General features: G+C 37.8%; 1 protein-coding gene across 1 annotated transcript in view; it reads left to right on the top strand.

Annotated features, from left to right (window-relative positions):
- IL17RD (interleukin 17 receptor D) overlaps positions 1 to 13337 on the top strand; it is a gene marked incomplete at both ends in the record, with an annotated part of 44027 nt that overhangs the window by 14816 nt on the left and 15874 nt on the right. The window contains one exon of the mRNA XM_084269532.1: positions 12724 to 12781. Within this exon, the coding sequence (XP_084125658.1) occupies positions 12724 to 12781 (58 nt within the window). The remainder of the gene's footprint in view (positions 1 to 12723; positions 12782 to 13337) is intronic.

Below are 13337 nucleotides of genomic sequence, written 5' to 3'. Positions count from 1 at the left end.
ACATTGATGTGACACAGGTGAGAAATCAGTGAATTGAGAAATCTGTTCTGAAGCTTTTAAATTGTTATTTTGTAGAACATGGTAACAGTAAATTTGATGTGTCTCCTGCCTTGGAGGATATGGGCTGGAGTAATAAAGATCATCAGATTAGACAGAGATTAAATAGGGTTCAGATAATACTTGCTGTGTGAACTTCACTGGTTTCTCTCCAGTCATGGTAGAATTATTACACAAAGCTAACTATTTACTTAAAAATCGAGAGAAATGCTAATATACCTTGTCACTAAAATCAGAGCAGACTATTATTTTACCTGACTTGACACCCTGTTTCTGCTAGGTTGTCATGTAATGTCTTGGACATTGCCTTGTAGAAAGCTCAGCGTACTGCCACTGTAAATGTGACTTTTGTTCATCCTTAAATGCTTTATATATTAACTTTGTCAGTAGTTTTTTTCTTCCTACGCCTCAAAGGATTATAAATTTGGTTTCAAATTGTTAAAGTCAAATTTATATCAGCACTTATTACTAGTTATCCTTATTATACTATTGTAATAACAACCTCATACTTCATTACTAATCAAAACTACTCAGGCAAATAATTATAATGTGGAAAGCTGTGTGGTATTTTTATAGGTGAGCCTTAGCTTCTGTGTATCAACTCTGCATCAAGTGTTTTAGGTGTATGGGTTTGGGGTTGTTTTTCTGTTTTTCGTTCCTGTGAGGCTGAAAAACAAGCCTTGGTAGGGTCAGGATTTATTACTTGGGCAGTTTGGAAAGGTTTTATCATCTGAGCTGTAGACAAAAAAAAAATTAAATCTGTATTTAAAAAAGCACTCCGTTTTTAAAGAGAGGAAAAGTTTAAACTATGGATTTGATGTAAAACTTAGTTATTGTGAACATCACCAAAGGACATGATCTGAAATCTGCATCTCATTATATGGTATGTATGTGTACACAGCATAAATGGAAGTCCTTGCTCTGAGTACTTTGCTCTCTGAAATTATTTCATAGACAACTGGGGGACAAGAAATTGTTACCCCAGTTTAGAGATGAGACGCCAAAGCACAAAAGCTGTTAAATTACTTCCTCAAAGTTGTAGATCTGGACAAAGCAGGAAAAGAGTCTGTGCTTCCCAAATCTCTGAGCAGGGAGAAATTACAAGGTGATTCTTCCATTCTAAATAGTACAAAAGGTGTTTGTGTGTTTTAATTGTCATTGCTTCATGTCTAAGGTGTTCCACACAAAATCAGGCGAGAAGGGAAATGGAGAATCTGTTTTGAACCTTAAGGAAGGGTTTAGGATTGTCACTGCCCTCCTTGTGGGTATGTGCACAGGAACATGCGGGCCTACGGCTGGACACTACAAAGCGGGCCTACAGCTAGACGCTACAAAGCAGGCCTTGGTGATAATCAGTTACAGTCTCTTGCATACTGGCTCCTACCCAAGCTTGACCTTTCAGGTGCTGCCATAATAGAAATGCTATGTAAGAAAATAAGTCTTAGCTGAATTTTCTTACCCCCATGAACAGCTTATGTGTCTGGTTTTTTCTTCCTGGCAATTCTAGTGTGAGGTACATGAAATTACAGTTTAGGATATCTTCTCTTCAGGTTGCCTTTGCTTGTAAGGACTTAGTGAGGAATGAATCTGGATCCTATTGGTGCTGCTTGTATGGAAACCAGAGGAATTTCTGTAGAGCAGCACAGCAATGGTATTTTTCCTGAGGCAAAATGCACTTTGTACCATTCCTGCCTTTTGTCAGAGTGGGCCATGTAAGAGTAGACCCATATACCAAGCCTGTATTTCTACATCAAGCTTTGATTTTAGGGTTCCTGGTATTTTTACCAAGGTGTGATTTCCTATTATTTACTAGTGAGTTATATAATTTTATCATTCAAAAGAAAGATGCTTTGACAGAAAAACTAAATGTTACCAAGATGTAGATTTTCTTCACCATATTTTTTTTAGTTGGATAATCTAATTTTAACCAATAGTTTTTGAGCAAAAAGTGCTCCAAGTTCTAGGAACTGGGTAAGAGCAATCCTTCATGAAAAAGATTAGAATGAAAATATTGCAAGACCTTAAATAGTAGTTAAGCAAATGGCACTGGTGAAGTAATTTAAAGCCTGAGCAGGCTGTGATATAGTTTCTGTCGGTGTTTTAGCAAATATCACATTTCATGACAGGTAGTGTATTAATTAGTATGAAAATGGCAGTTATGAACTAGCCATGTGCTGTACAGCTAGAACGGGTAACCTTTGCTTTGGCCTACTTTCAAAAGCACTTAACATTAAATACATAGGAAAAATGCATCTCTTAAACAGTTTTACTTGTTCAAGTGTGTTATAAAGTGTGATATCCATAGGGTGTGACTTTTATTAGTGGAAACTGAATGCAGTCAGAAGGGACTTCGAATACCATTTCAAACATCAAATCTATTTTTAAAATTGTATTTAGGTTCCTGGTTTTAGTAGGGGAAAACCTCATGGGACTTGATAGCACTTAATGCCTGCAGAGTTTGCCAGTACAGGTATACTTAAAACACATGCATTTCCTTGATATCTCCCCCTACCCCCAAACAGTAAGATTTAGCAATACTTAATGCTTTTCAAATCCAAGTCCTGAAGAGAGGTAAGCAAACAGGAGTGTGTTCTGTTGTCTTGTCATCTTTTTTTCGTTGTGAAAAATATCAACTATCTTGATGGCAGAAGCCAGTCTGTGTAAAGAAATTATTTGAGTGGCACAATTAAGGACAAAGTATATGGATTTAGAGAGTGTGAAAATCAAAGCTTTAGGAGAAGGAATTCAGCCTTGATGATCAGGTGAATTCCAAGGTGTAAATGTTACTCAAGACTTGTGTTCATCTTGTGAATGTACCCTTAGAAAGAGGTGTTTTGTGTGGTGTTACTGTGTTGTGATTAAATTCCTGGCATTAATCATCATTTGGCAGAACTTTTCCTACTTAAATGGCTGTAATTGGGGAAGCTCCAGTTTGCTTGTAGAGAAGGGCCAGTATAGTTGGGATATTTGAGTACTGTTTCTTCTAAGTATCCTTCAGGTGGACCAGAAGTGTTTGTGCTCCTTTGTGTATATTTCTGACACATTCTGAGTGGCTGTTTTTTGGCTGCATATATGATGGCTGTACTCCAGAGAGGGTAACCAGGAGTGTATAAATTCCCTGGCAGCTGAAGCTTTAAATCTGCAGCCACCAAATGTATCTGCCTTGTGTTTCTGCAATTCAACCATGTGGATCCTCACCACATACTAAGCACTGGACCTTCTAATCCTCGCTGGTGATTGTATTACTGCTTAAGCTGTGGGAGTCATTTTCATCTTTGTGGACCAGGGCTAGGCAAAAGCTCTAAGAAGAAATGTAATTTGGTAAAGGCAGTAAGAATCTCTGCATGCTTGTCTTAGGGAGGTGGGAGTACCGTGTAGCAGTGAAGGAACTAAAGCCTAGGGCAGCATAACTGGGACTTGTTTCTAACTCTGCAGGAAGCACGCTTATGCAGCTTGTCATTAACTTTGTGAATAGAAGGGAGAAATTCTTGATTGCTTCCTAGGGGAAGTTTTATAGAGAAAGGTAACTTATTTTATTAGCATAGTTGATGTACAAGAACTGTGACTTCTAAGCAGAAAGTATTTTTAGTCATTGTGTTTGACATAATGGTCCCTCCCTTTTTACTGGTTTTGTTGGTTTTTTTCCCATCCAGAGTAAGATAATGTCTAATACAATTAAGCAGTTTTTTTTCTGAAACCATAGTAATCAGCCCCTCAGTTCTGATGAGGGGACTGTGTAAGATGGCTGTATATGCACCTTGGTGTGTGACTCTTCATGTCTCTCAGGATACTGAACTTACTGCCAAAGGTTCGTTTGCATTGCCACCGAGTAGATGCCTATCACATTTCAAGACCTAGCTTCACCTTGCCTGAGCCTTTGTAAGTTTTGTAGCCCACAAGAATGGTAATTTTGGGAAGGCATGCCTGTAGCATTGTAAAGAAAGTTGGGGTTTTGTACCTCATCTCCTGCACAAACAAATTTCATGTGAGGTGTTAAAAATACTGCTTGGGGTTGCTCGAGGAGTGGTGAAGGAATCTTTAAAGCTGGAACATGGGATTTTGGTAAGCAAATTGATTGTGCCTGGAATTGAACCATACTGCTTACAAATTCTCAGTTTTAAAATCTTATGGATGAGTACAGTTGTGTGTTGCTAAATCCCCAAGAATAGGTTTTTATGTCCAAAATAATTGCATTACTTCAAAGGGAGGGATTAAGATGGAACAGTCCCAAATCCTATCTACTTCAAAAGTTTTATGAGTTCTGTGGCACTCTAATCAGTAAAGTGAAGTTACTGTTAAATTACCTTGCCTCCATGCCCTCTAGAATCAAAGCTGGTGTATTTATGTTGGTCCTACAAACCAGTGTGTGTTGGTTTTCCTTACAGTCATCAGCTCTTGTGAATATGTAAACCTTTCCTTAGTTGTGTCTGTATGTTTCATTCACATAAGAACTAAAATTAAGTTTTGAGAAGATGCTTTTTGTATTTTCCATCTGCAAAGCTCTTGAAGAATTTCAGTGGCTTTCTCTCAAATAATATAGGAGAAGGATTAGGACCGGGATAGACGTTGTGGGAATACGCACAAAGCCAAATAGATGTGCTGTGTCGAATTTTTCACATTCCCGTCTTTATGTGATGTTCTGCTTTAAAGATTTCCTTACAAGCAGCTGTTCTTACCATTCTCAAAAGTTACAAATTGGATAAACTCACCCTGTAGTACAAGTGGGGTATCTCCAGTCTGCTTGCTCTAAGTTTGTGTGCAGTGGAAATCTCCAGCAGTGCAGTAGATGTCAGATGTGAATTTTTTAGGTAGAACAGTTAGTGATAAGCAGGTAATCCGCTCCGGATGACAGTTCCCCACAGAGCCATTAGGGGGTTTTCTGTGCACGCTTTGGCAATAGATTGAGAAGCAAAGAGAAAAACACACAACAACTCATACTCTGAAATAGTCATAGTTGTGTTCTGTCTGAAGCTTAAAACTGAACCCATTAAGTTAACCCCAGTTCCATTTGCAGTTTTTCTCTTTCTTTGAATGAAATCTGGGAGCAAAGGAAGAGCTCATGTTCGGAGTTTCCCATCTGAAAAGTAGGAATCTGGCTGCAGAACATTATTAGTGAACCATTTAAGATTTTGGAAATAAAATCCTTTAATTGTTCTTAGTGTCTCTGCATATGCTCAGCTTTAAAGAAAAAACCTTTTGTATTTGTCTGTCTTAAAAATAATGATTTAGGAGAAGCAACAAACCCGTATGTGCATGAAATCGTTAAAGAGACATCCCCCTGATGTTCTCTACTCTGAAAGCTACATCATTTCATAATGTGGTAAGCAAAATGAATGAAAGAACATGCCCATATTTTTATTGATTGTATTCTAACTCTTTTGGAACATCTTTGATTGGTACAGACTCTGCGTCTCAGCTTACGGCTTTGCATGTCTGCACGTTAAGTGGACAGGCAATTAAATGCATGAAAATATATTAATTATTTTGTAGACAGGTTGGGTTAGAAGTGCATCAGTGGGATAAACTAAAATCCAGTTGTGTTGTATGTTAAGTGGTAAGCATGCATACTTCATTAATTTCTCCTCCATTGTTTCAGGTATGAATTACTCTGTGTGTTTGTTGTTGATAACACAAGTCAGCGCTTCTCAAACTGATTTGTCCGGGGTCCCTCTAGAAACAACTTTGCCATTTTCACCCTCCAACCCTCCTTCCTTCCTTCCTGGTCACAGTCGTCATTCATGCACCTGTCCTGGCACTGCTTTTTCTCCCCCTTCCCAAACACCTCATCTTTTCTCCCATCTCTCCTGCCAGGGGTCATGTCCACAGTTAAGAGAACACTGGTTTAACTACAGACTCCTGGCTTTTGTCCAAGTATCCTCAGACTTGCACATTTGTCATGTTTCTAGGAAATGTGATTGTTTGAAAATATTTCTTCTGTTGTTTTACTTCGAGGCTTTTTTGTCTATTTTTTTGGAAGGCTTTTAATTCACCAAACAGAGCAAGATACAGAAAACTTCTCAGGCTAACTTGTAAATTGCATGAGAGAAATAAGAGCTGGTACCCTCCTTCTGCCATGCTTTGCTGCATTGAATTCCTGGGCTTGACTCAGAGATTTAAGATTTTCACGGTAGGAGGTGAACAGCATAGATTAGACTTGCTTCTATTGTTGTGAAATTGTGGCTTTAAGAGCTGTTCTTTAAAGTAAACCAGTTGACATACATTCAGTGAACAGCTGCACAGAGCCCTGTTATATACCGAAGAGTCATGCTGTAAATATTTTTGTAGTATTTCTTCCTTAAAACGATTTCTTACCTCTCTGTCAGACTGATTAATGTGCAAGGTAACCTTCCACACTGCATTTTTTAACAGAAGCTGACATAGCCTGGAATGATGCATAATGAAAAGGCATCTCTACTGTATTTTTTAAATGGTTTTCATTTTTTTTTGGGGGGGGGGGGATATGATGATAGGATACACTGCAATTAGTGATCTTTAGTCAGCACGTTTCACCTCAAATATCTGAAAAGACCCCCGTGAAAATAGCTGCCATAGGAGTAGGTTTAGGGACCGCCTCATCCTTGGACGGGATTTAAGGCAGCAGCTGTTGAATTCAATATCCTTTCATGATAGGAGGAACTTGAGAAAGCCTTGTCTAGTTGAAATGGCAGAAGAATTTGTTCAAACAAAATGTAATTACCAATGTGGGAAGTGAACCATAAAACCATGAATAATGTCATGATTTTGTGAAAAATGAGATATTTAATGATCATAAAAGGTCAGGACAGCTCTTATATAAATGAAGTATGAGTTCCTTATGTTTAGTTTAGGAAAATAAGCATGACGTATTACCCTTAAAAAAAGGCCTAATTTCCCATATTTTTATGTGAAGTAGCTTTGTTTCTGTTGTAGCTGGTTTATAACTCTCTGTCTGGGCCATCTATACAGCCATGGGTTTGGATTTTTTACTTTGTATAGGGGGTTTGGCTACTGGTTAAGGTTTCACATATTATAGAAGAGGCAAGTGTGGGTGCTTCACTCTTTTTTCCCAAGTTGCAGGGCTTAACGTGGGGTAGAAAGAGGTGTTCTGGGAGGTGGAGGAGGAATATGCTAAACGTGAATATACCTGACAGTTTTACACAAAGGGAGGTGTATTGTGCCTGCCTCAGGTCACCAGGCATCAATTCCCTGGAAGGCTCAGCTGTGCTGAGAAAGTACCTTCACATGAAACAAGAGTTCTTCCAGTTCAGAGAGAGGTTCTAATTCATCTACCAGGCAACCTAATACTCTGTCTGAAAGGGACAGTTGTGTACAGCTGATGTGCTAACACCTGGAGACGGACCATTCAGTTTTCAAAAAGTGACATGGAAGGGAAATCAGGATCTCTGGACGTGACAGGGATATGTTGGGGAAGAACCAGCCAACCAGCCTGTATAACGAAGGGATAATCAGAGGTCAGATGGAGCATGAAGTTCTTTCATGCACAAAAATGATGGGTTTATTTCTCCACCAAATACACAGTTTAAGTGAAGTAAATCAATGCTTCACCTCTTGTATCTCCAGCCAAGTACAAGGTGCAAAGGCTATGAAAGTATTTGATGGCTGAACACATGCAGTGGTTCTAAAGATACAGAGAAACAGTAAATAACCCCAAAGGACCAACCAAAATTTGGTAATTTCTTGTAAATCATTACATTGCTCATGTAAGAGTAAGTGCCAGTGATGCCAATGTGTCTAAAGAAGTTAAAAAACCCCTTTTGAAACAGGTCCCTGTTTCAAACATGAAGTAGTTGCTAAGAAGTCTGTTGCTCCTTGAATTCACTTTTAATAAAACTTACTTCTCCAGAGTCACTGAGATGTTTTTAAAAATATTATTCCCATATTCTGTGCATGCAATGTAGGGACATAAAAATAGACAGCAAATAGGAACAAAATTTATAGTTGGAATTGTCAGTAATGCCAAGGGTATAGTAATGATGATACAAACCCATCCACCCACAATTTAGAAATCATTCTGCAGTCAATGGAGTACACACGTTACATAGCAAACGCTAGCTTGGGTTATGTATTTTGTTGCTTTCTGTTGGAAACAATCCAAAATGCAGGCATATAATAGTACAGATAATTCATCTTGTACTGATGACTGTAGAAATAGAAAATATTTTAATTTGGTTGAAAGCATCAAGAAAGTTTTTCAAATGAAAAGAGCAGATGTCAAATATAAAGCTTTTAGTTTACTGAGCAATGAGTATGATAAACATTGATTATTCATCTTGATGTTAGAGTTCAAAAACAATTGTCCCTTCAGTTTGCCTCATGGGAGCATGAAATTAGGACCATATGTGCATTGATTAACAACATATGAAAAATGAATCATGATTACTGTTTTGGTCTGGTGCACAAGGCTATGCTTGAGGGGTAGTGATTTCCTACCTCCTTTGCCAGATCTCTGTAATTAGTGCTAGCATCTATCTCTGTTTCCTAGTATTGATGTTAAACTGGTTGCCTGACAGTGCCTATTCACATGCATGTATTGCCTTCATTAGAGTGTTTGCTCTGCAGAAGCTGAATGTTGGAGTATAAATCAGTATTATTTATAAAAATGTTTATTCATAGGACAATTCTGAAATTACTGATTCAGTTTCTGGCAGGAACTACAGATATAAACAGTAGATACTACTTTCAATTATGAAACACTGTCTTCTAGATTTAAAAGGAAGAGGGAAATGTTCAACATTTAAAATTAGGCCGATTTTAAAATTTCATTGTATTGCCTCTGGTGGCAAACAGTAGTTAAATTTATCTTTTCTTGGAGGCACCATAAGTTCCTGTGGTTAAAATTTCTCTTAAGCTTTATTTCTGGAAATATAAGCTTAACTTTTTTCCTCTCTGGCCTAATAATGGGTAGAAAGAGTTGGTTTAAGTGCTTCTCAATAATAAATTCTTACCATAAATGATGGGTGGGTGTTGGAAAAATATAAACAAACAAAATTACAGGTTAACTTCATGTAATACCCTTTGCCTCTTATTAATACTTGTGGTCTTTTGTGCTGAAAGATGGATATTTAAATGAAATGTTTGTACATGCCTTGACCATCAAAATGAGTTATTAATTCCTCAGAAGATGATGTGTATTAATGTTATTCAGATTTAAGGTATCTTAGGGTCTTAACCGTAGCTATTCAATCTGTTCATGTGGATTGACGAACAGATCCAACATTGGTCTCTGTGATTTGAGGTATGTGCTGTGTGATGGCAGTTCTTTTTGCCTTGCTTACCCACTATAGATGCAGGATTTGGATCTTACCATGAGGTTTTCTGTGAAGTACTGTGATTTGAGCTCACATAAGGTGAGATTTAATGTTGCTGTGGGTAACAGTCCCCCACCCCCTCTTTTTGACAAACAAGATTATTTGTAATTTAATCTGAGTTGGTTTCAACTTTGATTATCTGTTTAAAGATCAGTGGTCTACAGTTCTTCATAAAAGATGTTTTGGCTGCTTCCTTTCCTATGTGTTCCTTGTCAGTCAGTGTGTAAGAAGTATGTGGAGGGAAGGGATTTTGTAGACAAAGCTCCAGGCAATGCAGCCTGGCTTTCTAGTAAAGTTCAGAATGAATTAAAAGCTGCATGTAAACTCAACAAATGTTAGTGGCTAATTAACCAAGAATGTAGTGCCCTAAGGCCATAGCATTAGTATTTATAGTTTTAAAGTAAGATGCTCTAAACAAGTTGTCCTAGCTGTAAGCCACTTAATGAACACAATTACTTAATACCTTAAAAACATAGGAATGCTTCCTGGAAGAATGTGTTTTTAAACTCACAGCAGTAAGTACTTGGAGGATCAATACCAAAGTTTAGCGTGATAAAATTGTCAGCTAGCTTATGTTTTAACATAGTTGACAATTATCTAGTTCAACACTCTAAGGTCACCCTTGCAAATTACTGCAGCTGTCTGGCATCTTTGGGAGCAAATTTTACAACCAGTAAGTCTCACATGCTGATTAAGCTTAGCAGAGTTTGGTTTATGGCTACATTTAGTTTTTGCATCTACTTTATTAATGATTGTGGTATACTGATTTGTACTGTTACATATTTTGTGATGTCACCATAATGCCAGTGGAAATGCAATGAAAGGTGCTGTGACAAGCATTCCTGCATTAGATACATTTGTAAATATAGACTATAAAAGATCCTGTGTAATGAATCAGAATGCTTCTGCTAATTTTCTCTGCAGTTTAATGAAATTTATGTAGCTCTCAAAACTTCAGCTCTAGGACACAAAAGGAAGACAGGTAACATTAACTTGCTTTTTCTGCCTTTGTTTACAAATATTAAAAGTCAATAGTTTACTTCTTGTAATTTTTTAATCCAACACGTAATGTATTTGTTTTGCTGTAGTAGTAAGTTACATGACATGTAGTTTAAGAAACAGAAAATGAGTCAGAAGAGAACAGGTAGGTATTAATAGAAAGTTAAGGCTGAAAAAAAAATTGATGCCTTCCTGTTTCAGGAAACCTTTTTGTGTAACAGCTTGTTTAATGCCAAAGTAAATCCAAGTTAAACAAATGAAAAGCCACTGAAGAAGAAAGCGAGATTACAAATTTCACTCCTAACAATACTATCGAGATCTGATTTGCTTTCATCCTTTGGCTAGTGTTTTCCTTATTTTTTTTCTTAAAGGTAACGTAACTCATGCTTTGGGGTTTTTTCCAAAATACCTGTGTCTGACTGTGACACACAGCAGATGTTTATGCATGACCCTGACAGCACCTTATTACTGAGTCCTTTAATGCTCTATTAGTTGCACAGTGTATATGCAGGTTATACACACATATTCATGACCTTTCTAGGAATTAATCATCATATTCATTATTTTTCAGAGAATTCATTATCATAGGTTTCCAGCCTTTCCAGCATGTGTACTACAGGTGGTCTTCAAGGACCTTGGTGGTGGTTTACTTGATCTACTCATATTCATCACTGTGTTTTTGCTGTGAACTGTAGCCCTTATCTTTCTCTTGTTTACCAGTGCCATAGGACTGGTCTTGGGGCCCCTCAGCAGCCTTGAGTTTTCTTGTTCTCTGAGACAGTCCTGCTGGTACACACATTCCACAATGCCATTGTTGCAAAATATGTTACTGGGATCTACAAAAGTCTAGACAGTAAGTCTGTAGCTGTATAATATGTTGTTGACACCCACAAAACTCCAGACAGTAAGTCCCCATTAGATTAAGCCCTCTTTTCACTATTAACTTCTGCTCTTTTCATTCTGTCAGTAAACCCAGGTACAATTATATGGGGTGGTGGGTTTGGTTTTGTTAGTTTTTTAAAATAATGGTACATCTATTACTCCATCCAAATCAATGCTGCAGTTTTCAATTTGGTGTCTAGTAAGGGTGAAGGGTATGGCACATTTTGTGTAGCAAGTCATGTCAGTGATTTCTGAAGGGTAAGATATTGCATCTCCAAAGTTCTTTTTTATAAGTTTAGAAGAGGCATCAGACTACTCAGCCTGTGTATGTGTCTGGATTCCTCCCTGGGAGATACCCCGAACAGTTCTTTGGTTGGTCCTCAGTTTCTGTGACGCTCAGCAAGGGTGGCAGTAGCAGCTTTAATAGTATTTGATGGCAGGAAATGTCTGATGTAGCAGAATGGATTTCTACAATATACACTCCTACTGGAAAAGGTATGGGTGTAATTCTCTGAATTATCCAGTTGGAAATCCACTGCTTCTGCTTTTCTCCTTTAACTGTTAAATCCTTGTTGTTGATTCTCTCTCTGTAATAAGTTTCTCCCATACACAATTCAAGCATGCTGATGAAACCGGGCACAGGTTTTGTGTCCTGGCACATTGTACCTCAGTTTAACATAAACTTTGAGTTTAGGGATAGTTCTTGTGGCCAGTGAATAATATTAGACTTGTGAAAAAAGGACAACTTGATTCTAGATGAGTTCTGAGTGTGCTGAAAATTTTGTGGCTTCGTCTTCCCAATTGATAAATAGGTAACAAGGTCCTTCAGGCACTTCTTCTGAGGTAGCTAATGAGATGAGGAGTGTCTAGGAGGTAATGTGCTCTTTAATCAGTTCTTCTACTGTTTTGCTCCTACTTTTAATTTCTCTCCTGAAAATGACCATTACCAAGAGACCTCCGCTGCCGTGACTACAGTGACATTCCTTCTCTCTGAACTCCTGACACACTTTTAACTGTAGATTTGAAATCAGCTTTTTCAGACTGACGTTCTTCCCTTCGTGTGTACTGTGTTTGCCCTTGCAAACCTAGTTTGGTTTGTCATTAGACCTTGATTGAAGGCATGGGTTTTGTATGGGCATGATTAACATAGACAGCAGAAGTTGAGAACTCCACATAACTTTATTTCAAAAACAAGCTTCAAATCTACTGGTCAGGTCATGCTACTTGTCACAATTTCATTCAGACCTTAATTTCTCTTTGTTTTTACTATAACTATTACATTTGTAAAGTTGAGGACAGGTGAGTGTGTGTAGGTGTTTGTTCTGTCTTTGTGTTCAGATGGTGTGCCCAAACCAAAGGAAAAAAAGAAAACCCATTGATTTGATCATCTGCCAACAAATTGTTTATAAAATGAAAATCTTTGTAAGTTCCAAGCAGCTAGCTTTATTCAAATTATGTTCTTCATGTTTCTCTGCAGGGGCTGTCATCAGTCACCAGGAACAATGGACTACTCAATATCACCTTTAAATACGACAGTAAGTTCAAAGTTTGCTCTGTGTTCACAAAAATCAAGGACTCCACAATTGTCAGTGTGTAGCAACATTTCTCTTAAATGGGTCTAAAAATGTAATGAGCTCTTTGGTATTGCTGTAATTGTAAATCTAGATTTGTTTCATCTGGATGTCATGGATCTTCTCCTTCCCACGTTTTACTGAAAGTAAAATGATCTAATAACTAGTAGTAGTTTCACTTCCAGATTGGCCTACATCAGCTGCCCAGGATTTGGCTGGAATATTACAGAGAATTGTTTTACTCTTTGAAAGAATGGACTCATTGAAAGGTTCCCTACACACAGTGTCAAAGGAAATGATTAATTCAGGCTTTGTGTGTGTCTCCTCTGCTGTGTAGCTGTGGGGGGAAATGGTGTAAACTGTGCCTCAAGGCAGAAGAGTTTGTGTAGGTTGCATTTGTACGTAGAGAATATATTAAGAATATGTCTTTGAAAGGATAAATATTCCATATGAGTATGGAAGATCAATAGTATCTCTTCATTGAGTTGAAGTAGTTGGAACTTTTCTTTAGCTACAGGGC

Source organism: Gallinula chloropus, assembly GCF_964237585.1.
Source record: "Gallinula chloropus genome assembly, chromosome: 12".
NCBI lineage: Eukaryota > Metazoa > Chordata > Aves > Gruiformes > Rallidae > Gallinula > Gallinula chloropus.
This window is presented reverse-complemented; position numbering and strand designations above follow the sequence as displayed.